Raw genomic sequence first — 26,672 nt, 5'->3', positions numbered from 1 at the left:
ACTCCTCCAACTCTCTCCACCTTCCCCCAACTTTCTCTTGGCTGATAGGAAGATGCCTACCCATCATCCCTCCCTCCTCCCCCTCTATCCTCCCTCCCTACTCCCCTCTCCTCCCTCCCTACTCCCCCTCTACTCCCCCTCCTCCTCCCTCCCTACTCCCCCTCTACTCCCCCTCTTTCCTCCCTCCCTCTCTCTCTCTTGACTGGTGGTTTCCATGGCCTAGGGGATCTGTGCCATCCCTGCCACAGTCAGACTGGTCTCTGTCAATGCTAGGAGAAGAGAGAGGGAACGGAGGGATAGAGGGATGGATTGGGTGGTAGATGGTGCAGGGGCTTGCTAGAAGAGAGGGGAAACAGGGGGGGGACAGACTGAGGGATGGAGAGGGGGATGGAGGGAGGGAGGGATAGAGAGAGGGATGCTGGGAGGGATAGAGAGGGGGATGGATGGCATGAGGGATAGAAGGGGTAGGGGCTGGCCGACAGTCAGGAGCCAGCGCTAGCTGACAAGGAGATGTCCTCATCTATGTCACCTCCAAAGCATCAGTCAGTTTTTAAATAACCGGTGGTGACAAAGCCTCCCAGCTTATAGACCCTGGGCCCCAGAGCCCTGCTCACTGCATTAGTGTATGCAGACAGAGAACTTTACTTTGAAGCAATGTCTCCTATTTACACAGTTCTCAAGTTGGTGACCTTGTAGCATGCACAACTACTGCTGCATATCGTTTGTGCTCAGATGATCCTGATGTTGTTTCACATTGTATACGTTAGCTTTGTGACACAGTTTGAAATTGTTTGTAATTATTTTGGTACTAAACTGAGAGAAAAATACCAATGTATTTTCAAATGAGAATCAAACAGTATCAGAAATGTTTTAGTTTTTCATTGTATTTATCTAAATGTCTATTGTTTGGGGAACTATCTTGACATACACTATCCAACATACGTGACAGGAGTAAACTGTAAATGCTATGTACTAATTGTTTTGACAGAAGATTTTAGAGCACGTTGACAAATTAGAGACCAAATAACAACTCGTCTGTCTTCTGCGTGACCTTCCACATGTTCCCTCGCTTATGGCACACGTTGCACGCAGTGATGGCATCCTATCTCCTATATAGTGCCTAAAGTAGTGCCTGATAAAGGGTATAGGGTTTCCTATATAGTGCCTAAAGTAGTGCCATATGAAGGGGATAGGGTCTCCTATATAGTGCCTAAAGTAGTGCCTGATAAAGGGTATAGGGTTTCCTATATAGTGCCTAAAGTAGTGCCCTGTGAAGGGGATAGGGTCTCCTATATAGTGCCTAAAGTAGTGCCTGATAAAGGGTATAGGGTTTCCTATATAGTGCCTAAAGTAGTGCCCTGTGAAGGGGATAGGGTCTCCTATATAGTGCCTAAAGTAGTGCCTGATAAAGGGTATAGGGTTTCCTATATAGTGCCTAAAGTAGTGCCTGATAAAGGGTATAGGGTTTCCTATATAGTGCCTAAAGTAGTGCCTGATAAAGGGTATAGGGTCTCCTATATAGTGCCTAAAGGGTATAGGGTTTCCTATATAGTGCCTAAAGTTGTGCCTGATAAAGGGTATAGGGTTTCCTATATAGTGCCTAAAGTAGTGCCCTGTGAAGGGAATAGGGTTTCCTATATAGTGCCAAAAGTAGTGCCTGATAAAGGGTATAGGGTTTCCTATATAGTGCCTAAAGTAGTGCCCGGTGAAGGGGATAGGGTCTCCTATATAGTGCCTAAAGTAGTGCCTGATAAAGGGTATAGGGTTTCCTATATAGTGCCTAAAGTAGTGCCATATGAAGGGGATAGGGTCTCCTATATAGTGCCTAAAGTAGTGCCTGATAAAGGGTATAGGGTTTCCTATATAGTGCCTAAAGTAGTGCCTGATAAAGGGTATAGGGTCTCCTATATAGTGCCTAAAGGGTATAGGGTTTCCTATATAGTGCCTAAAGTAGTGCCATATGAAGGGGATAGGGTCTACTATATAGTGCCTAAAGTAGTGCCCTGTGAAGGGTATAGGGTTTCCTATATAGTGCCTAAAGTAGTGCCTGATAAAGGGTATAGCGTTTCCCATATAGTGCCTAAAGTAGTGCCTGATAAAGGGTATAGGGTTTCCTATATAGTGCCACAAGTAGTGCCCTATAAAGGGAATAGTGTGCCATTTGAGACAGTTTTCAAATGTCAACTCAATTAAGTCCATGATTTGATCAGTTGGCTTGGAAAACATTTGAGTCATCTGATTTGTCAGAAGGATTCCCTGGGGAAACAGCAGCAGTAATTAACTGTACATGTTGAAGATGAGAGAGGGAGGGTTGAATCATTTTAATCCATTAGCCTGGATTTTTTTTTTTCTCTGGTAGAACACTTTAGTATTTATGGACTGGATAATTATGACTGCATATTTCTCAGAGAACATGTACTGTAAAAATATCCATATTGTATTATCCGTACTGTATTATCCATATTGTATTATCCATACTGTATTATCCATACTGTATTATCCATACTGTATTATCTATTCTATATTATCTATACTGTATTATCCATACTGTATTATGCAGACTGTATTATCCATATTGTATTATTCAATACTGTATTATCCATATTGTATTATCTATACTGTATTATCCATACTGTATCATCCATACTGTATTATCCATACTGTATTATCCATATTGTATTATCCACATTGTATTATCCATACTGTATTATCCATACTGTATCATCCATACTGTATTATCCATACTGTATTATCCATACTGTATCATCCATACTGTATTATCCATACTGTATTATCCATACTGTATTATCCATATTGTATTATCCATACTGTATTATCCATATTGTATTATCCATATTGTATTATCCATACTGTATTATCCATATTGTATTATCCATATTGTATTATCCATATTGTATTATCTATACTGTATTATCCATACTGTATCATCCATACTGTATTATCCATACTGTATCATCCATACTGTATTATCCATACTGTATTATCCATACTGTATTATCCATACTGTATTATCCATATTGTATTATCTATACTGTATCATCCATACTGTATTATCCATACTGTATTATCCATACTGTATTATCCATACTGTATTATCCATACTGTATCATCCATACTGTATTATCCATACTGTATTATCCATACTGTATTATCCATATTGTATTATCTATACTGTATTATCCATACTGTATCATCCATACTGTATTATCCATACTGTATTATCCATACTGTATCATCCATACTGTATTATCCATACTGTATTATCCATACTGTATTATCCATACTGTATTATCCATATTGTATTATCTATACTGTATTTTGCAGACTGTATTATCCATACTGTATTATCCATACTGTATTATCCATACTGTATTATCTATACTGTATTATCCATACTGTATTATCCATACTGTATTATCCATACTGTATTATCCATATTGTATTATATATACTGTATTTTGCAGACTGTATTATCCATACTGTATTATCCATACTGTATTATCCATACTGTATTATCCATACTGTATTATTCATATTGTATTATCCATATTGTATTATCCATACTGTATTATCCATACTGTATTATCCATACTGTATTATCCATATTGTATTACGCAGACTGTATTATCCATACTATATTATCCATACTGTATTATCTATACTGTATTATGCATATTGTATTATCCATACTGTATTATCCATACTGTATTATCCATACTGTATTATCCATACTGTATTATCCATATTGTATTACGCAGACTGTATTATCCATACTGTATCAACCATACTGTATTATCCATACTGTATCATCCATACTGTATTATCCATACTGTATTATCTATACTGTATTTTGCAGACTGTATTATCCATACTGTATTATCCATACTGTATTATCCATACTGTATTATCCATACTGTATTATCCATACTGTATTAACCATATTGTATTATCCATACTGTATTATGCATATTGTATTATCCATATTGTATTATCCATACTGTATTATCCATATTGTATTATCCATACTGTATTATCCATACTGTATTATCCATATTGTATTATCTATACTGTATTATCCATACTGTATTATCCATACTGTATTATCCATACTGTATCATCCATACTGTATTATCCATACTGTATCATCCATACTGTATTATCTATACTGTATTTTGCAGACTGTATTATCCATACTGTATTATCCATACTGTATTATCCATACTGTATCATCCATACTGTATTATCCATACTGTATTATCCATACTGTATTATCCATATTGTATTATCTATACTGTATTTTGCAGACTGTATTATCCATATTGTATTATCCATACTGTATTATCCATATTGTATTATCCATACTGTATTATCCATACTGTATTATCCATACTGTATTATCCATACTGTATTATTCATATTGTATTATCCATATTGTATTATCCATATTGTATTATCTATACTGTATTATCCATACTGTATTATCCATACTGTATTATCCATATTGTATTATCTATACTGTATTTTGCAGACTGTATTATCCATACTGTATTATCCATACTGTATTATCCATACTGTATTATCCATATTGTATTACGCAGACTGTATTATCCATACTATATTATCCATACTGTATTATCTATACTGTATTATGCATATTGTATTATCCATACTGTATTATCCATACTGTATTATCCATACTGTATTATCCATACTGTATTATCCATATTGTATTACGCAGACTGTATTATCCATACTATATTATCCATACTGTATTATCTATACTGTATTATGCATATTGTATTATGCATATTGTATTGTGCAGACTGTATTATCCATACTGTATTATGGATCATTTGGGCGGCAGGGTAGCCTAGTGGTTAGAGCGTTGGGCTAGTAACCGGAAGGTTGCGAGTTCAAATCCCCGAGCTGACAAGGTACAAATCTGTCGTTCTGCCCCTGAACAGGCAGTTAACCCACTTTTCCCAGGCCATCATTGAAAATAAGAATTTATTCTTAACTGACTTGCCTGGTTAAATAAAGGTAAAAAAAATGAATAAAAATAAATAAATTATCCATACTGTATTATGCATATTGTATTGTGCAGACTGTATTATCCATACTGTATTATCCATACTGTAGAAATTGATGCTTAACATGTTATATTTTTCTTGATGTAGTTCTTTTTTAAATGTGTTTTATTTCACCTTTATTTAACCAGGTAGACCAGGTCACCTTTATTTAGCCAGGTAGGCCAGTTGAGAACAAGTTCTCATTTACAAATGCAACCTGGCCAAGATAAAGCAAAGCAGTTCGACACATACAACAACACAGAGTTACACATGGAGTAAAACAAACATACAGTCAATAATACAATAGGAAAAATGACATATACAGTGTGTGCAAATGAAGTAAGATAAGGGAGGTAAGGTAAAATAGGTAAATAGGCAGTAAAATAGGGCATAGTGGCGAGGTAATTACGATATAGCAATTAAACACTGGAGTGGTAGATGTGCAGCAGACGACTGTGCAAGTAGAGATACTGGGGTGCAAAGGAGCAAAATAATAATAATAATACAGTATGGCGATGAGGTAGTTGGATGGGCGATCTACTGATGGGCTATGTACAGGTGCAATGATCTGTTAGCTGCTCTGACAGCTGGTGCTTGAACTTAGTGAGGGAGATGAGTCTCCAGCTTCAGCAATTTTTGCAGTTCGTTCCAGACATTGGCAGCAGAGAACTGGAAGGAAAGGTGGCCAAAGGGGGAATTGGCTTTGGGGGTGACCAGTGAGATATAACTGCTGGAGCGCGTGCTACGTGTGGGTGCTGCTATGGTGACCAGTGATATATACCTGCTGGAGCGCGTGCTACGGGTTGGTGCTAATATGTGACCAGTGAGATATACCTGCTGGAGCGCGTGCTGCAGGTGGGTGCTGCTCGCGTGCTACGGGTGGGTGCTGCTATGTGACCAGTGAGATATAACTGCTGGAGCGCGTGCTACGGGTGGGTGCTGCTATGGTGACCAGTGAGATATACCTGCTGGAGCGCGTTCTGCGGGTGGGTGCTGCTATGTGACCAGTGAGATATACCTGCTGGAGCGCATGCTACGGGTGGGTGCTGCTATGTGACCAGTGAGATATACCTGCTGGAGCGCGTTCTGCGGGTGGGTGCTGCTATGTGACCAGTGAGATATACCTGCTGGAGCGCATGCTACGGGTGGGTGCTGCTATGTGACCAGTGAGATATACCTGCTGGAGCGCGTGCTACGGGTGGGTGCTGCTATGTGACCAGTGAGATATAACTGCTGGAGCGCGTGCTACGGGTGGGTGCTGCTATGGTGACCAGTGAGATATACCTGCTGGAGCGCATGCTACGGGTGGGCGCTGCTATGTGACCAGTGAGATATACCTGCTGGAGCGCGTGCTGCGGGTGGGTGCTGCTCTGTGACCAGTGAGATATACCTGCTGGAGCGCGTGCTACGGGTGGGTGCTGCTATGTGACCAGTGAGCTGAGATAAGGTGGGGCTTTACCTAGCAAAGACTTATAGATGACCTGGAGCCAGTGAGTTTGGTGACGAGTTTGAAGCAAGGGCCAGCCAACGAGAGTGTACAAGTCGCAGTGGTGGGTAGTATATGGGGCTTTGGTGACAAAACAGATGGCACTGTGATAGACTGCATCCAATTTGCTGAGTAGAGTCCTGGAGGCTATTTTGTAAATAACATCGCTGATGTTGAGGATCTGTAGGATGGTCAGTTTTACGAGGGTATGTTTGTCAGCATGAGTGAAGGATGCTTTGTTTGCGAAATAGGAAGCCGAGTCTTGATATAATTTTGGATTAGCGATGCCTATGGCATTGTATGGCATTGAAGCTCGTCTGGAGGTTAGTTAGCACAGTGTCCAAAGAAGGGCCAGAAGTATACAGAATGGTGTCGTCTGCATGGTGGATCAGAGAATCACCAGCATTAAGAGCAACATCATTGATGTATAAAGAGAAGAGAGTCGGCCCGAGAATTGATCCCTGTGGCATCTCCATAGAGGCTGCCAGAGGTCCAGACAACAGGCCCTCTTATTTGACACACTGAACTCTATCAGAGAAGTAGTTGGTGAACCAGGCGAGGCAGTCCTTTGAGAAACCAAGGCTGTTGAGTCTGCTGATAAGAATATGGTGATTGACCGAGTCGAAAGCCTTTGCGAGGTCGATGAATACGGCTGCACAGTATTGTTTCTTATCGATGGCGGTTATGATATCGTTTAGGACCTTGAGCGTGGGTGAGGTGCACCCATGACCAGCTCGGAAGCCAGATTGCATAGCTGAGATGGTACGGTGGGATTCGAAATGGTCAGTGATCTGTTTATTAACTTTGCTTTCGAAGACCTTAGAAAGGCAGGGTTGGATAGATATAGGTCTGTAGCAGTGTGTGTCTACAGTGTCTCCCCTTTTGAAGAGGGGGATGACCTCGGCAGCTTTCCAATCTTTGGGGATCTTAGACGATACCAAAGAGATGTTGAACAGGCTAGGGGTTGCAACAATTTTGGCAGATCATTTTAGGAAGAGAGGGTCCAGATTGTCTAGCCCGGCTGATTTGTAGGGGTCCATATTTTGCAGCTTTTTCAGAACATCAGCTATCTGGTTTTGGGTGAAGGAGAAATTGGGGAGGTTTGGGTGAGTTGCTGTGGGGGTGCCGGTTCGTTGACCTTGGTAGGGGTAGCCAGGTGGAAAGCATGGCCAGCCATAGAAAAATGCTTTTTGACATTCTCAATTTTTTGTGGATTTATTGGTGGTGAAAGTATTTCCTAGCCACAGGATGCAATGGGCAGCTTGGAGGAGGTGCTCTTATTCTCCATGGACTTTACAGTTTCCCAGAACTGTTATGAGTGTGTGCTACAGGATGCAAATTTCTGCTTGAAAAAGCTAGCCTTTCCTAACTGCTTGTGTATATTGTTTCCTAACTTCCTGAAAAGTTGCATATCACGGGGGCTATTTGATGCTAATGCAGAACGCCACAGGATGTTTTTGTGCTGGTCAAGGGCAGACAGGTCTGCAGTGAACCAAGGGTTATATCTGTTCCTAGTTCTAAATTGTCTTGAGGTACCTCTTGTTCTAGCTCTTGTTGTAGCTCTTGATAATTGTTAAATGGACCAAAACAATTATTATGATATTTATTTGCAAGGTAAAATATTTAATTTCCATCATGTTGAACGGTTCTGCGTCTCTTTTGACTTGATAGTATTATGCCCACTTTGGCCTGTTCCACAGCATCGCCCCCAGTCTTCAGCCTTAACCCTGTCCGTCTGATCGCCACGTTGGGGAAGGACGTGTTGTTGGAGTGTAAACCCCGAGCATCTCCCAAGCCTAGAGTAACATGGAGGAGAGGAGACAGACGCATTCATCCCAGCAGAAGGTATGGATGGAATTTGAAAAGAAGCAACAAGGTTTATGGGTAGTTTCCCAGACAACAATATAGCTTAGTCCTGGTCTAAAACATTATTTCCGATGGAGATTATCCATCGAGCTTGCTTTTTAGTACAGAACTAGGCTTAATCTGTTTGTGGGAAACCAACCCCTAAAATTATTTTATTTTCCAACACAAAGGTTAAATGGAAATGCCACTTTTGTTTTATCCCAACCCTCTAAAATGCACACAGAGGTTGGAGATTGGAGCAGAGAGGTTGGAGATTGGAGCAGAGAGATTGGAGATTGGAGCAGAGAGGTTGGAGATTGGAGCAGAGAGGTTGGAGGTTGGAGCAGAGAGGTTGGAGGTTGGAGCAGAGAGGTTGGAGGTTGGAGCAGAGAGGTTGGAGCAGAGAGGTTGGAGGATGGAGCAGAGAGGTTGGAGAAGAGAGGTTGGGGCAGAGAGGTTGTAGGTTGGAGCAGAGAGGTTGGAGCAGAGAGGTTGGAGCAGAGAGGTTGGGGCAGCGAGGTTGGGGCAAAGGTTGGGGCAGAGAGGTTGGAGCAGAGAGGTTGGAGGTTGGAGCAGAGAGGTTGGAGGTTGGAGCAGAGGGGTTGGAGCAGAGAGGTTGGAGCAGAGGTTGAGGTTGGAGGTTGGGGCAGAGAAGTTGGAACAGAGAGGTTGGAGCAGAGAGGTTGGAGCAGAGAAGTTGGAACAGAGGTTGGAGCAGAGAGGTTGGAGCAGAGAGGTGAGGGGCAGAGAGGTGAGGGGCAGAGAGGTGAGGGGCAGAGAGGTGAGGGGCAGAGAGGTGAGGGGCAGAGAGGTTGGAGCAGAGAGGTTGGGGCAGAGGTCGGAACAGAGAGGTCGGAACAGAGAGGTCGCGGCAGAGAGGTCGCGGCAGAGAGGTCGCGGCAGAGAGGTCGCGGCAGAGAAGTCGGGGCAGAGAGGTCGGAACAGAGAGGTCGCAGCAGAGAGGTCGCAGCAGAGAGGTCGCAGCAGAGAGGTTGGAACAGTGAGGTTGGAACAGTGGGGTGTAGTACGTTATGTAGTTTATATTTATATTTAGACACTCCAGCCATTGTCCCTGTTCATTAGTCCTAACATGTCCCTGTTCATTAGTCCTAACATGTCCCTGTTCATTAGTCCTAACATGTCACTGTTCATTAGTCCTAACATGTCCCTGTTCATTAGTCCTAACGTGTCCCTGTTCATTAGTCCTAACGTGTCACTGTTCATTAGTCCTAACGTGTCCATGTTCATTAGTCCTAACGTGTCCCTGTTCATTAGTCCTAACGTGTCACTGTTCATTAGTCCTAACGTGTCCATGTTCATTAGTCCTAACGTGTCACTGTTCATTAGTCCTAACATGTCACTGTTCATTAGTCCTAACATGTCACTGTTCATTAGTCCTAACGTGTCACTGTTCATTAGTCCTAACGTGTCACTGTTCATTAGTCCTAACATGTCCATGTTCATTAGTCCTAACATGTCACTGTTCATTAGTCCTAACATGTCAATGTTCATCAGTCCTAACATGTCCCTGTTCATTAGTCCTAACATGTCCCTGTTCATTAGTCCTAACGTGTCACTGTTCATTAGTCCTAACGTGTCCCTGTTCATTAGTCCTAACGTGTCACTGTTCATTAGTCCTAACGTGTCACTGTTCATTAATCCTAACGTGTCACTGTTCATTAGTCCTAACGTGTCACTGTTCATTAGTCCTAACGTGTCACTGTTCATTAGTCCTAACGTGTCACTGTTCATTAGTCCTAACGTGTCACTGTTCATTAGTCCTAACGTGTCACTGTTCATTAGTCCTAACATGTCACTGTTCATTAGTCCTAACGTGTCACTGTTCATTAGTCCTAACGTGTCACTGTTCATTAATCCTAACGTTTCACTGTTCATTAGTCCTAACGTGTCACTGTTCATTAGTCCTAACGTGTCACTGTTCATTAGTCCTAACGTGTCACTGTTCATTAGTCCTAACGTGTCACTGTTCATTAGTCCTAACGTGTCACTGTTCATTAGTCCTAACGTGTCACTGTTCATTAGTCCTAACGTGTCACTGTTCATTAGTCCTAACGTGTCACTGTTCATCAGTCCTAACATGTCACTGTTCATTAGTCCTAACATGTCCATGTTCATTAGTCCTAACATGTCACTGATCATTAGTCCTAACGTGTCACTGTTCATTAGTCCTAACGTGTCACTGTTCATTAGTCCTAACGTGTCCCTGTTCATTAGTCCTAACGTGTCCCTGTTCATTAGTCCTAACGTGTCCCTGTTCATTAGTCCTAACGTGTCCCTGTTCATTAGTCCTAACGTGTCACTGTTCATTAGTCCTAACGTGTCACTGTTCATTAGTCCTAACGTGTCCCTGTTCATTAGTCCTAACGTGTCCCTGTTCATTAGTCCTAACGTGTCCCTGTTCATTAGTCCTAACGTGTCACTGTTCATTAGTCCTAACGTGTCCATGTTCATTAGTCCTAACGTGTCCATGTTCATTAGTCCTAACGTGTCCCTGTTCATTAGTCCTAACGTGTCACTGTTCATTAGTCCTAACGTGTCCATGTTCATTAGTCCTAACGTGTCACTGATCATTAGTCCTAACATGTCACTGTTCATTAGTCCTAACATGTCCATGTTCATTAGTCCTAACGTGTCCCTGTTCATTAGTCCTAACGTGTCCCTGTTCATTAGTCCTAACGTGTCACTGTTCATTAGTCCTAACGTGTCACTGTTCATTAGTCCTAACGTGTCCCTGTTCATTAGTCCTAACGTGTCACTGTTCATTAGTCCTAACGTGTCACTGTTCATTAGTCCTAACGTGTCACTGTTCATTAGTCCTAACGTGTCCCTGTTCATTAGTCCTAACGTGTCACTGTTCATTAGTCCTAACGTGTCCATGTTCATCAGTCCTAACGTGTCCATGTTCATTAGTCCTAACATGTCCATGTTCATTAGTCCTAACATGTCACTGTTCATTAGTCCTAACGTGTCACTGTTCATTAGTCCTAACGTGTCCCTGTTCATTAGTCCTAACATGTCACTGTTCATTAGTCCTAACATGTCACTGTTCATTAGTCCTAACATGTCACTGTGCATTAGTCCTAACGTGTCACTGTTCATTAGTCCTAACGTGTCCCTGTTCATTAGTCCTAACGTGTCACTGTTCATTAGTCCTAACATGTCACTGTTCATTAGTCCTAACATGTCACTGTTCATTAGTCCTAACGTGTCCATGTGCATTAGTCCTAACGTGTCCATGTTCATTAGTCCTAACGTGACCCTGTTCATTAGTCCTAACGTGTCACTGTTCATTAGTCCTAACGTGTCACTGTTCATTAGTCCTAACGTGTCACTGTTCATTAGTCCTAACGTGTCACTGTTCATTAGTCCTAACGTGTCACTGTTCATTAGTCCTAACGTGTCCCTGTTCATTAGTCCTAACGTGTCCCTGTTCATTAGTCCTAACGTGTCCCTGTTCATTAGTCCTAACGTGTCACTGTTCATTAGTCCTAACGTGTCACTGTTCATTAGTCCTAACGTGTCACTGTTCATTAGTCCTAACGTGTCACTGTTCATTAGTCCTAACGTGTCACTGTTCATTAGTCCTAACGTGTCACTGTTCATTAGTCCTAACGTGTCACTGTTCATTAGTCCTAACGTGTCACTGTTCATCAGTCCTAACATGTCACTGTTCATTAGTCCTAACATGTCCATGTTCATTAGTCCTAACATGTCACTGATCATTAGTCCTAACGTGTCACTGTTCATTAGTCCTAACGTGTCACTGTTCATTAGTCCTAACGTGTCCCTGTTCATTAGTCCTAACGTGTCACTGTTCATTAGTCCTAACGTGTCCCTGTTCATTAGTCCTAACGTGTCCCTGTTCATTAGTCCTAACGTGTCACTGTTCATTAGTCCTAACGTGTCACTGTTCATTAGTCCTAACGTGTCCCTGTTCATTAGTCCTAACGTGTCCCTGTTCATTAGTCCTAACGTGTCACTGTTCATTAGTCCTAACGTGTCCATGTTCATTAGTCCTAACGTGTCCATGTTCATTAGTCCTAACGTGTCCCTGTTCATTAGTCCTAACGTGTCACTGTTCATTAGTCCTAACGTGTCCATGTTCATTAGTCCTAACGTGTCACTGATCATTAGTCCTAACATGTCACTGTTCATTAGTCCTAACATGTCCATGTTCATTAGTCCTAACGTGTCCCTGTTCATTAGTCCTAACGTGTCCCTGTTCATTAGTCCTAACGTGTCACTGTTCATTAGTCCTAACGTGTCACTGTTCATTAGTCCTAACGTGTCACTGTTCATTAGTCCTAACGTGTCACTGTTCATTAGTCCTAACATGTCCCTGTTCATTAGTCCTAACATGTCCCTGTTCATTAGCCCTAACGTGTCACTGTTCATTAGTCCTAACATGTCACTGTTCATTAGTCCTAACATGTCCCTGTTCATTAGTCCTAACATGTCACTGTTCATTAGTCCTAACATGTCCCTGTTCATTAGTCCTAACGTGTCACTGTTCATTAGCCCTAACATGGCACTGTTCATTAGTCCTAACGTGTCACTGTTCATTAGTCCTAACGTGTCACTGTTCATTAGTCCTAACGTGTCACTGTTCATTAGTCCTAACATGTCACTGTTCATTAGTCCTAACATGTCCCTGTTCATTAGTCCTAACATGTCCCTGTTCATTAGCCCTAACATGTCACTGTTCATTAGTCCTAACATGTCACTGTTCATTAGTCCTAACATGTCCCTGTTCATTAGTCCTAACATGTCACTGTTCATTAGTCCTAACATGTCACTGTTCATTAGTCCTAACGTGTCACTGTTCATTAGTCCTAACGTGTCACTGTTCATTAGTCCTAACGTGTCACTGTTCATTAGTCCTAACATGTCCCTGTTCATTAGTCCTAACATGTCCGTGTTCATTAGCCCTAACATGTCACTGTTCATTAGTCCTAACATGTCACTGTTCCTTAGTCCTAACATGACACTGTTCATTAGTCCTAACATGTCCCTGTTCATTAGCCCTAACATGTCACTGTTCATTAGTCCTAACATGTCACTGTTCATTAGTCCTAACATGTCCCTGTTCATTAGCCCTAACATGTCACTGTTCATTAGTCCTAACATGTCCCTGTTCATTAGTCCTAACGTGTCACTGTTCATTAGTCCTAACATGTCACTGTTCATTAGTCCTAACATGTCACTGTTCATTAGTCCTAACATGTCCCTGTTCATCAGTCCTAACATGTCCCTGTTCATTAGCCCTAACATGTCACTGTTCATTAGTCCTAACATGTCCCTGTTCATTAGCCCTAACATGTCACTGTTCATTAGTCCTAACATGTCCCTGTTCATTAGTCCTAACGTGTCACTGTTCATTAGTCCTAACATGTCACTGTTCATTAGTCCTAACGTGTCACTGTTCATTAGTCCTAACATGTCCCTGTTCATTAGTCCTAACATGTCCCTGTTCATTAGCCCTAACATGTCACTGTTCATTAGTCCTAACATGTCACTGTTCATTAGTCCTAACATGTCCCTGTTCATTAGTCCTAACATGTCACTGTTCATTAGTCCTAACATGTCCCTGTTCATTAGTCCTAACGTGTCACTGTTCATTAGCCCTAACATGTCACTGTTCATTAGTCCTAACGTGTCACTGTTCATTAGTCCTAACGTGTCACTGTTCATTAGTCCTAACGTGTCACTGTTCATTAGTCCTAACATGTCCCTGTTCATTAGTCCTAACATGTCCCTGTTCATTAGCCCTAACATGTCACTGTTCATTAGTCCTAACATGTCACTGTTCATTAGTCCTAACATGACACTGTTCATTAGTCCTAACATGTCCCTGTTCATTAGCCCTAACATGTCACTGTTCATTAGTCCTAACATGTCCCTGTTCATTAGTCCTAACATGTCACTGTTCATTAGTCCTAACATGTCCCTGTTCATTAGTCCTAACGTGTCACTGTTCATTAGCCCTAACATGTCACTGTTCATTAGTCCTAACGTGTCACTGTTCATTAGTCCTAACGTGTCACTGTTCATTAGTCCTAACGTGTCACTGTTCATTAGTCCTAACATGTCACTGTTCATTAGTCCTAACATGTCCCTGTTCATTAGCCCTAACATGTCACTGTTCATTAGTCCTAACATGTCACTGTTCATTAGTCCTAACATGACACTGTTCATTAGTCCTAACATGTCCCTGTTCATTAGCCCTAACATGTCACTGTTCATTAGTCCTAACATGTCACTGTTCATTAGTCCTAACATGTCCCTGTTCATTAGCCCTAACATGTCACTGTTCATTAGTCCTAACATGTCACTGTTCATTAGTCCTAACGTGTCCCTGTTCATTAGTCCTAACGTGTCCATGTTCATTAGCCCTAACATGTCACTGTTCATTAGTCCTAACATGTCACTGTTCATTAGTCCTAACGTGTCCCTGTTCATTAGTCCTAACATGTCACTGTTCATTAGTCCTAACGTGTCACTGTTCATTAGTCCTAACATGTCACTGTTCATTAGTCCTAACATGTCACTGTTCATTAGTCCTAACATGTCACTGTTCATTAGTCCTAACATGTCCCTGTTCATTAGCCCTAACATGTCACTGTTCATTACTCCTACTGTCACTTTACATTAGTCCTAAAGTGTTACTATCGTATTCAACTAGTCAGTTATTAAGAACAAATTCTTAATTACAATGACGGCCTACCCGGCCAAACTTGGACGATGCTGGGCCAATTGTGGGCCGCCCTATGGTACGCCCAATCACAGGCGGATGTGATGCAGCATGTATTCAAACCAGGGACTGTACTGACACCTCTTGCACTGAGATGTGCCTTATACAGCTGTGCCACTCAGGGGCCCATACTTTACATTTTGCCAGGTCTTTTATGATATTCTAAGAAAGCAACTTTGTATATTTAACAAGGCCATTAAAAATGCCATATGGTCTCAGTTGACTAACTTGATCACTAACAAGAGAGGTATCTTCTTGACCGTTGATGGCCTGATAAATCCTACCCCCACAAACCTATGTGAACTTTCCTCCACATGTAAATGTCATGAGTTTGCGGCATATTTCAGCGATAGCAAACATTAGGCTGGGTATTAGACAAGCAAGACCTAATGAGAAGTTTGATGATATGTGTCCTAGCCTACCACGCAAAGGCACTATGGATTTATTGTCCTGGTTGACATAGACATGACATTGACATCACAACTTAAGCCTTCTACCTGCCTTCTAGATCCTATCCCCACCACCTTCTACAAAACAGTTTTTAATTGCATATCTGAAGAAGTGCAAGCTATTGTTAATCATTCCCTGTTCAGACACTTTCCCCACTGCACTCAAAACTGTTATAGTGAAACCCCTTCTGGTGAAAAGTCATCTCGATTCTTCATCTATAAGCAATTTTCAGCCAATCTCCAATCTTCCATCCTTAAGCAAAATTCTGGAGAAATTGGTTTTCAAACAGCAAAATAACTTTTGAAGTGGCAACTGTATTTTTTAAATTCCAAACTGTTTTTTGTGCACAGATACAGCCTTAGTTAAAGAAGCACTTTATTGAACTGCTCTCCTGCGCCTGATTTCACCCTGACGACACCCAGGACCTTACAGGCATGTCCTGACTCCATTATTTAACAACAATGCCTTGTGATCTGGAGGACTTCCTTTCACATCGCCCCATTGGCCAAAATGCTGTATCCGTACCCTTGGCGATGTCATGGATAGTACTGTTTTGAGGACATTCCAAGATCTGAAAGAAGCATTACCAGGTATCACTCTCCATTACAGCTATGCTGGCTATGAGTTCCATGGTAAACTATGCTGGCTATGAGTTCCATGGTAAACTATGCTGGCTATGCGTTCCATGGGAAACTATGCTGGCTATGAGTTACATGGTAAACTATGCTGGCTATGAGTTCCATGGTAAACTATGCTGGCTATGAGTTCCATGGTAAACTATGCTGGCTATGAGTTCCATGGTAAAATGTGCTGGCTATGAGTTCCATGGTAAACTATGCTGGCTATGAGTTCCATGGTAAACTATGCTGGCTATGAGTTCCATTGGAAACTATGCTGGCTATGAGTTCCATGGTAAACTATGCTGGCTATGAGTTCCATGGTAAACTATGCTGGCTATGAGTTCCATGGGAAACTATGCTGGCTATGAGTTCCATGGTAAACTTTGCTGGCTATGAGTTCCATGGTAAACTATGCTGGCTATGAGTTCCATGGTAAACTATGCTGGCTATGAGTTCCATGGTAAACTATGCTGGCTATGAGTTCCATGGTAAACTATGCTGGCTATGAGTTCCATGGGAAACTATGCTGGCTATGAGTTCCATGGGAAACTATGCTGGCTATGAGTTCCATGGTAAACTATGCTGGCTATGAGTTCCATGGTAAACTATGCTGGCTATGAGTTCCATGGGAAACTATGCTGGCTATGAGTTCCATGGTAAACTATGCTGGCTATGAGTTCCAATGGAAACTATGCTGGCTATGAGTTCCATGGTAAACTATGCTGGCTATGAGTTCCATGGTAAACTATGCTGGCTATGAGTTCCATGGGAAACTATGCTGGCTATGAGTTCCATGGGAAACTATGCTGGCTATGAGTTCCATGGTAAACTATGCTGGCTATGAGTTCCATGGTAAACTATGCTGGCTATGAGTTCCATGGGAAACTATGCTGGCTATGAGTTCCATGGTAAACTATGCTGGCTATGAGTTCCAATGGAAACTATGCTGACTATGAGTTCCATGGTAAACTATGCTGGCTATGAGTTCCATGGTAAACTATGCTGGCTATGAGTTCCATGGGAAACTATGCTGGCTATGAGTTCCATGGTAAAATATGCTGGCTATGAATTCCATGGTAAACTATGCTGGCTATGAATTCCGTGGGAAACTATGCTGACTATGAGTTCCAATGGAAACTATGCTGGCTATGAGTTCCAATGGAAACTATGCTGGCTATGAGTTCCATGGTAAACTATGCTGGCTATGAGTTCCATGGTAAACTATGCTGGCTATGAGTTCCATGGGAAACTATGCTGGCTATGAGTTCCATGGGAAACTATGCTGGCTATGAGTTCCATGGTAAACTATGCTGGCTATGAGTTCCATGGTAAACTATGCTGGCTATGAGTTCCATGGGAAACTATGCTGGCTATGAGTTCCATGGTAAACTATGCTGGCTATGAGTTCCAATGGAAACTATGCTGACTATGAGTTCCATGGTAAACTATGCTGGCTATGAGTTCCATGGTAAACTATGCTGGCTATGAGTATCCATGGGAAACTATGCTGGCTATGAGTTCCATGGTAAAATATGCTGGCTATGAATATCCATGGTAAACTATGCTGGCTATGAATTCCGTGGGAAACTATGCTGACTATGAGTTCCAATGGAAACTATGCTGGCTATGAGTTCCATGGGAAACCCAGCTCTCGAACCATCCAATTATGTAATTTGCAAACAGATTATCTGGTCTCCCGAAAGGATTACTGTATCTGTCCTATATCTGAGAGATATACGAATGCTTGGGATTTTTGTACCAAAAAATAGGTTACCATATTTTACCCATTTTTTTTGGCACTAAAGTACTTCCAAATATACAGTACCTCCATTTATTTTTTTAACTGGTACTGGTTTACCTTCATATGAGTATTTTGATACTTGTGGGCATTATAGAGCAAAACGGAGAACACCTTAAAACCTTTTACGGCTAGGCATCCCACTAGCGAGACAACTTCCGGTGAAACTGGTACCAATTATATGCATATCCTGGCTTCAGGGCCTGAGCTTCAGGCAGTTTACTTTGGGCACGTCAGTCAGGCGAAAAAAGAGGCTTAGCCCTAAGGAGTCTCAACTTTCCATAGTGAGATCATACTAGTTTGTAGCCCAAACCATTTGGACGCTACAGACGTTTTTAAGGGAAAAACGATTTTCGGGATGTCTCCTGGTCTAACAAACACCCCTGTAACTCTGTCACCTTCCACCATATATTCGAAAGGACAACATGTTATCTGGCCGTGGATTGAGACGCAGCCAATAAAACAAATCTGATCTTAAACAGATGGATTCTGATGGGGATTTTTTTATTATGCTAATTCTATTTTCACAGGGAAATCTGTTGCAGCCTACTGAACAGTGTCTGAGGGCTGATTTCTGAAAGTACAGACACATCTCTGATACCGAAGGTAAATGTCCATAATGCTTCTCATTACCGCCCTGAGAGATGATCCTCCTTCAGCTGAACTGAGATAAACAGAAGACTGATGCGTCTCCATGTCTTTCAGAAGATTGTCTGTCTCTGACATTAACGATTGGCAAGAAAGACCTCTGTGGAGGCAGGGAGGGCGAGAAGTTACATTCTGGTAGAGCAGGAGTTTAGGGGTAGAGGAGTGGAATCGAAGCAGCTCCATCCGTTAGCGTTTATCAGACATTGACAGCTGTGCTGACTTAATGAATGTTTGTAATTAACATGGATTTCCGCTAATGTTCTGCGTTGTTGTCTCCTTAATGGAAAGTCACTGTTAGTTTCAGATAGACAGACACAGACAGACAGACAGACAGACAGACTCAATTGTCAAACAGACAGAAGAATGGGCATAATTATTTAGTGTTTCATAAACATTATCAAACACAGTAGTATTTGAATACCATTTTAATTTATTTCATTCTTAGAAACCTTGTTCTTAAATCAGACCTAATAAAATCCCCATTGTCTTATTGTTGTTATGAGATGATAAAACAACAAAACAAGTTATTCTATCACATAGCCATTTATTTTCTCTCTGTCAGGTTGGTTTCATTTGCATAGTGCTGTATACCCAACTAGCATGTGGTCTTCCTTCCTGCCTCTTCCATCCTTGGTGGATGTGTGCTCTCTTTCCCTAATTTGAAGAATGTCTCCAAGCTTCAGTCTCCTTATGAAGATTCTGTTTTGCCTTGATGAGTTCCCTGCCTGTCTGCAAGGCAACTTAGAGAGGAGCCAAGAGACCTCTCACTCTCCCCTTTCTCCCAGCCATTGTCATTCAGATAATATCTGTTTGTTTTTTGGAATTGAAAAAATTCATTTTTTATAAAAAATTATGACTTTGTAAATATTCATCTATATTCCTGAGGTCCAAGCTCAAATATAATGGGATTGAAAATCTGCATACATAAAAGGAAGTTTGGAAAGGACTTATGTGTCGGTCGGTCTGTCAGTCACTGAAAGGAGAACAGAGACTGTAGCCAATAAGCCATGTTCATTGTAGATCCACAGTCTAAAGCCATCTGCTCTCTACACCAGGTCCTGGTCTGTCAGTAGGTCCACAGTCTAAAGCCATCTGCTCTCTACACCAGGTCCTGGTCTGTCAGTAGGTCCACAGTCTAAAGCCATCTGCTCTCTACACCAGGTCCTGGTCTGTCAGTAGGTCCACAGTCTAAAGCCATCTGCTCTCTACACCAGGTCCTGGTCTGTCAGTAGGTCCACAGCCTAAAGCCATCTGCTCTCTACACCAGGTCCTGGTCTGTCAGTAGGTCCACAGTCTAAAGCCATCTGCTCTCTACACCAGGTCCTGGTCTGTCAGTAGGTCCACAGTCTAAAGCCATCTGCTCTCTACACCAGGTCCTGGTCTGTCAGTAGGTCCACAGCCTAAAGCCATCTGCTCTCTACACCAGGTCCTGGTCTGTCAGTGGGTCCACAGTCTAAAGCCATCTGCTCTCTACACCAGGTCCTGGTCTGTCAGTAGGTCCACAGTCTAAAGCCATCTGCTCTCTACACCAGGTCCTGGTCTGTCAGTAGGTCCACAGTCTAAAGCCATCTGCTCTCTACACCAGGTCCTGGTCTGTCAGTAGGTCCACAGCCTAAAGCCATCTGCTCTCTACACCAGGTCCTGGTCTGTCAGTGGGTCCACAGTCTAAAGCCATCTGCTCTCTACACCAGGTCCTGGTCTGTCAGTAGGTCCACAGCCTAAAGCCATCTGCTCTCTACACCAGGTCCTGGTCTGTCAGTAGGTCCACAGTCTAAAGCCATCTGCTCTCTTCACCAGGTCCTGGTCTGTCAGTAGGTCCACAGCCTAAAGCCATCTGCTCTCTACACCAGGTCCTGGTCTGTCAGTGGGTCCACAGTCTAAAGCCATCTGCTCTCTACACCAGGTCCTGGTCTGTCAGTAGGTCCACAGTCTAAAGCCATCTGCTCTCTTCACCAACCTCCACTGAGTTGGATGACTGTCAGAATCGCTCCACTGTAATGAGCGTTTTATTTCTCCTCTCCTCTCTATATATATATATATATACAGTGGGGCAAAAAAGTATTTAGTCAGCCACCAATTGTGCAAGTTCTCCCACTTAAAAAGATTAGAGAGGCTTGTAATTTTCATCATAGGTACACTTCAACTATGACAGAAAAATGAGAGAAAAAAATCCAGAAAATCACATTGTAGGATTTTTTAGGAATTTATTTGCAAATTATAGTGGCGGACTAAATACTTTTTTGCCCCACTGTATATATGGTTTTGAAAGGAAAACATTTTTGTGCATTAAAATAAATACAGTTTAGACATTGTTAATGTTGTAAATGACTATTGTAGCTGGAAATGGTATTTTTTTAAAGAAATATCTAAATAGGCGAACAGAGGCCCATTATCATCAACCATCACTCCTGTGTTCCAATGGCAGGTTGTGTTAGCTAATCTGTAAGGGTTTTCCTGAGGTGAAAGAGAGGCGGACCAAAACGCAGCGTGGTTATATTGATTCATGTTTAATAAAGAAAGATAAACATGAACACTACAAAACAATAAACGTGGAAAACCAAAAACAGCCCTATCTGGTGCAAACACAGAGACAGGAACAATCACCCACAAACACACAGTGAAACCCAGGCTACCTAAGTATGATTCTCAATCAGAGAATGGGGGCCGCCTGTGCCGCCAGTCTGCCAGTCTGGAGCTGGAATGTACCGCACTGGGCTATGCACCCGCACTGGGGACACCGTGCACTTCACAGCATAACACGGTGCCTGCCCGGTCTCTCCAGCCCCCCGGTAAGCACAGGAAGTTGGCGCAGGTCTCCTACCTGGCTTCACCACACTTCCTGTGTGCCTCCCCCAAGAAATTTTTGGGGCTGACTCTCGGGCTTCCATCCACGCCGCCGTGCTGCTTCCTCGTACCAGCGCCTCTCTGCCTTCGTCGCCTCCAGCTCTTCTTTGGGGCGGCAATATTCTCCAGGCTGAGCCCAGGGTCCTTTACCTTCCAATTCTTCCTCCCATGTCCATTCCTCCAAATAGTGCAGCCTCTCCCACTGCTGCTGCTCCTGCTGCTGCTGCCTCTGTTGCTCCTCCTGCTGCTGCTTTTGCTGTTGCCCGTTACCACGCCGCTTGGTCCTGTTGTGGTGGGTGATTCTGTAAGGGTTTTCCTGAGGTGAAGGACAGGCGGACCAAAACGCAGCGTGGTTATATTGATTCATGTTTAATAAAGAAAGATAAACATGAACACTACAAAACAATAAACGTGGAAAACCAAAAACAGCCCTATCTGTTGCAAACACAGAGACAGGAACAATCACCCACCAACACACAGTGAAACCCAGGCTACCTAAGTATGATTCTCAATCAGAGACAACTCATGACACCTGCCTCTGATTGAGAACCATACTAGGCCGAAACATAGAAATACCCAAAACATAGAAAAACAAACACAGACTGCCCACCCCAACTCACACCCTGACCTTACTAAATAATGACAATACAAAGGAAATAAAGGTCAGAACGTGACATAATCCAAGTTTATCATTTTAAAAGACAAAGTTATCATTAGAAAACCCTTTTTGCAATTCTGTTAGCACAGCTGAAAACTGTTGTTTTGATTAAAAAAGCAATAAAACTGGCCTTCTTTAGACTAGTTGAGTATCTGGAGCATCAGCATTTGTGGGTTCAATTACAGGCTCAAAATGGTCAGAAACAAAGACCTTTCTTCTGCAACTAATGGGGATCCCTAATTAATACAAAAACTACACCGGTAATCAATGGCACATGTACACTACACAGGTAATCAATGGTACATGTACACTACACAGGTAATCAATGGTACATGTAAAATACACAGGTAATCAATGGTACATGTACACTACACAGGTAATCAATGGTGCATGTACACTACACAGGTAATCAATGGTACATGTAAAATACACAGGTAATCAATGGTACATGTACACTACACAGGTAATCAAATGTGGTACATTGGTTGAAAGTGGTGCCTTGTTCCCTTTAAATACTCCATGCTTCATATCATATACATTGACACCCCATGAAGGGTAGCCTACTTGAAAATGTACACGCTCCATGTGTTATTGCTTTATTACAACACAATTAGCAGCTGTTTGGTAATTTAAAACAATAGAACTGTGAGTTCCTGTCCCAAATGGCACCTTATTTCCAATATAGTAAAGTACTTTTATTTGATAAAAGTAGTACACTATACTGGGAATAGGTCACCATTAGGGACATTGTTTTAACACTGTTCAGTCACTGTTCAGCATATTCCACTGAGGCTGGAATGAAAGTGGCTGAATTTCCAGTCAACGCTTGTTCCCTATTAGCTTAGACCTTATCGCAACCCATAACTTCAGTGTTGTAATCTTATTGGAGATTAGACTTATTTCATGTTATCAGTAAATCGCCTTGATTAAGGAATTTAAATTGTTGATTGGTCGGTAGATGGAAAAATAACATGTATTGAACTGTTTATCCATTTCACTCTGTCTGCTGTTGTTATTGGTGTGGTACTTAGAATCACGTCAGAAACTGATTTCAGGTCATCGTATTGAAGGTCACCCAGAAAAGTTGATCCTAAAATAGGAAGGCACCACCTGGGTTCACAGTGAACCAGTTTATGTAGCTTATACACTAGAGTTCAAAAGTTTGGGGTCACTTAGACATTTCCTTGACAGCATAGTACACTCCAAACTCGTCATTAAGCTTGAAAACCTGGGTCTTGACCCCGCCCTGTGCAACAGGGGCCTGAACCTTCTGACGGGCCGCCCCCAGGTAGTGAGAGTAGGAAACAACATCTCCACCTCGCTGAGCCTCAACACTGGGGCCCCACAAGGGTGCTTTCTCAACCCTCTTCTGTACTCCCTGTTCACCCATGACTGCGTGGCCATGCACGCCTCCAACACAATCATCAAGTTTGCAGACAACACTACAGTGGTAGGCTTGATTACCAACAACGACGAGACGGCCTACAGGGAGGAGGTGAGGGCCCTCGGAGTGTGGTGTCAGGAAAATAACTTCACACTCAACGTCAACAAAACAAAGGAGATGATTGTGGACTTCAGGAAACAGCAGAGTGAACACCCCCCTATCCACATCGACGGTACAGTAGTGGAGAGGGTGGAGAGTTTTAAGTTCCTCGGCGTACACATCACGGACAAACAAATGGTCCTCCCACACAGACAGCGTGATGAAGAAGGCACAACAGCACCTCTTCAACCTCAGGAGGCTGAAGAAATTTGGCTTGTCTCACAAACTTTTACAGATGCACAATCGAGAGCATCCTGTCGGCCTGTATCACCGCCTGGTACGACAACTGCTCCGCCCACAACCGTAAGGCTCTCCAGAGGGTAGTGAGGTCTGCACAACGCATCACCGGGGGCAAACTCCTGCCCTCCAGGACACCTACACCACCCGATGTTACAGGAAGGCCATAAAGATCATCAAGGACAACAACCACCCGAGCCACTGCCTGTTCACCCCGCTATCATCCAGAGGGTGAGGTCAGTACAGGTGCATCAAAGCAGGGCCCGAGAGACTGAAAAACAGCTTCTATCTCAAGGCCATCAGACTGTTAAACAGCCATCACTAACATTGAGTGACTGCTGCCAACATACTGACTCAAATCTCTAGCCACTTTAATAATAAAAAATGTGATGTAATAAATGTATCACTAGTCACTTTAAACAATGCCACTTTATATAATGTTTACAAACCGTACATTACTCATCTCATATGTATATGCTGTACTCTATGCCATCTACTGCATCTTGCCTATGCCGTTCAGCCATCGCTCATCCATATATTTATATGTACATATTCTTATTCATTCCTTTACACTTGTGTGTGTATAAGGTAATTGTTTTGAAATTGTTAGGTTAGATTACTCGTTGGATATTACTATATTGTCGGAACTAAAAGCACAAGCATTTCACTACACTCGCATTAACATCTGCTAACCATGTGTATGTGACAAATAACATTTCTTTTGAAATGTTTTTTAAAGAAAAGCATATTTTTGTCCATTAAAATAATATCAAATTGATCCGAATAAAAGTGTAGACATTATTCATGTTGTAAATGACTATTGTGGCTGGAAATGGCAACATTTTTTATGGAATATCTACATAGGCCTACAGAGGCCCATTATCAGCAACCATCACTCCTGTGTTCCAACGGCACATTGTGTTAGCTAATCCAAGATTATAATTTTAAAAGGCTAATTGATCATTTGAAAACCCTATCTGGAGCATAAGCATTTGTGGGTTCGATTACGGGCTCAAAATGGACAGAAACAAAAAACTTTCTTCTGAAACTTGTCAGTCAATTCTTGTTCTGAGAAATTAAGGCTATTCCATGCGAGAAATTGCCAAAAAACAGAAGATCTCATACAATGCTGTGTACTACTCCCTTCACAGAACAGTGTAAACTGTCTCTAACCAGAATAGAAAGAGAAGTGGGAGGCCCCGGTGCACAACGAAGCAAGAGGACAAGTACAATGTACATTAGAGTGTCTAGTTTGAGAAACAGACGCCTCACAAGTCCTCAACTGGCAGACTCATTAAATAGTACCCGCAAAACACCAGTCTCAACGTCAACAGTGAAGAGGCGACTCCGGGTTGCTGCGTTCTCGGCAGAATTGCAAAGAAAATGCCAAATCTCAGACAATACAAATAAAAGAACGCCAGCATCCCAGACTCTCATCTTCACTGTTGATGTTGAGACTGTTTTTTGTGGGTTCTATTTTATTGCAAAAGGGTTTTCTAACGATCAACTAGTCTTTTAAAATGATAGACTCAGCTAAAACAACGTGCCATTGGAACACAGGAGTGATGGTTGCTGATAACGGGCCTCTGTACGCCTTTGCAGATATTCCATGAAAAATCTGCCGGTTTCAGCTACAATAATGATTTACGGCTAGGGGTTCCACTAGCGAAACGTTTCAACAACATCCGTTGAAATTGCAGACCGTGAAATTCAAGATAAATTATTAGATATATTTAACTGTCATACAATCACAAGTGTAATACACTAAAATACACCTTAACCTCTTAACTTCAGCCACAATCCCCGATTTCAAAAAGGCTTTAACGGCGAAAGCAAACCATGCTATTATCTGAGGATAACACCCCATCAAACAAACACACGACAATCATATTTCAACCCGCCAGGCGCGACACAAAACTTAGAAATAACGATATAATTCATGCCTTTCCTTTGAAGATCTTCTCCTGTTGGCACTCCAATATGTCCCATAAACATCACAAAGGGTCCTTTTGTTAGATTGATTCCGTCGTTATATCTCCAAAATGTCCATTTATTTGGCGTTTAATTCAGAAAAACACCGGTTCCAACTCGCCCAACATGACTACACATTATCTAATAAGTTACCTGTTATCTTGGTCCAAACATTTCAAACAACTTTCCTAATATAACTTTAGGTATTTCTACCTTAAATAATCGATCAAATTTAAGATTGAATAAACCGTGTTCACTAGCTGAAAAAATGAAGTGGAGCGAGCGGGCCTGAGTAGCAGGCAATTTACTCTGGGCACGCTTTTCATCCGGACATGAAAATACCGCCCCCTATCAAAACAGGTTTTAACAATGTCTACACTGTATTTCTGATCCATTTTATGTTATTTTAATGGACAAAGAAATGTGCTTTTCTTTCAAAAACAAGGACATTTCTAAGTGACCCAAAACTTTTGAATGGTAGTGTACATACAGTACATATATACAGTACATATACAATCATAAATACAGTACATATACACAGTACATACACAGTACATATGTACAGTACATACCATATGTAACAGTATAACCTTAAACCGTCCCTCACCCATACCCGGGCGCGAACCAGGGACCCTCTGCACACAGCAACAACAGTCACCCACGAAGCATTGTTTCCCATCGCTCCACAAAATCCGCGGCCCTTGCAGAGC

General features: G+C 42.1%; 1 protein-coding gene across 1 annotated transcript in view; it reads left to right on the top strand.

Annotated features, from left to right (window-relative positions):
- LOC135546750 (contactin-5-like) overlaps positions 1-26,672 on the top strand; it is a 436,013-nt gene that overhangs the window by 232,842 nt on the left and 176,499 nt on the right. The window contains exon 10 of the mRNA XM_064975401.1: positions 8,277-8,421. Within this exon, the coding sequence (XP_064831473.1) occupies positions 8,277-8,421 (145 nt within the window). The remainder of the gene's footprint in view (positions 1-8,276; positions 8,422-26,672) is intronic.

Source organism: Oncorhynchus masou, chromosome 9 (assembly GCF_036934945.1).
Source record: "Oncorhynchus masou masou isolate Uvic2021 chromosome 9, UVic_Omas_1.1, whole genome shotgun sequence".
NCBI lineage: Eukaryota > Metazoa > Chordata > Actinopteri > Salmoniformes > Salmonidae > Oncorhynchus > Oncorhynchus masou.
This window is presented reverse-complemented; position numbering and strand designations above follow the sequence as displayed.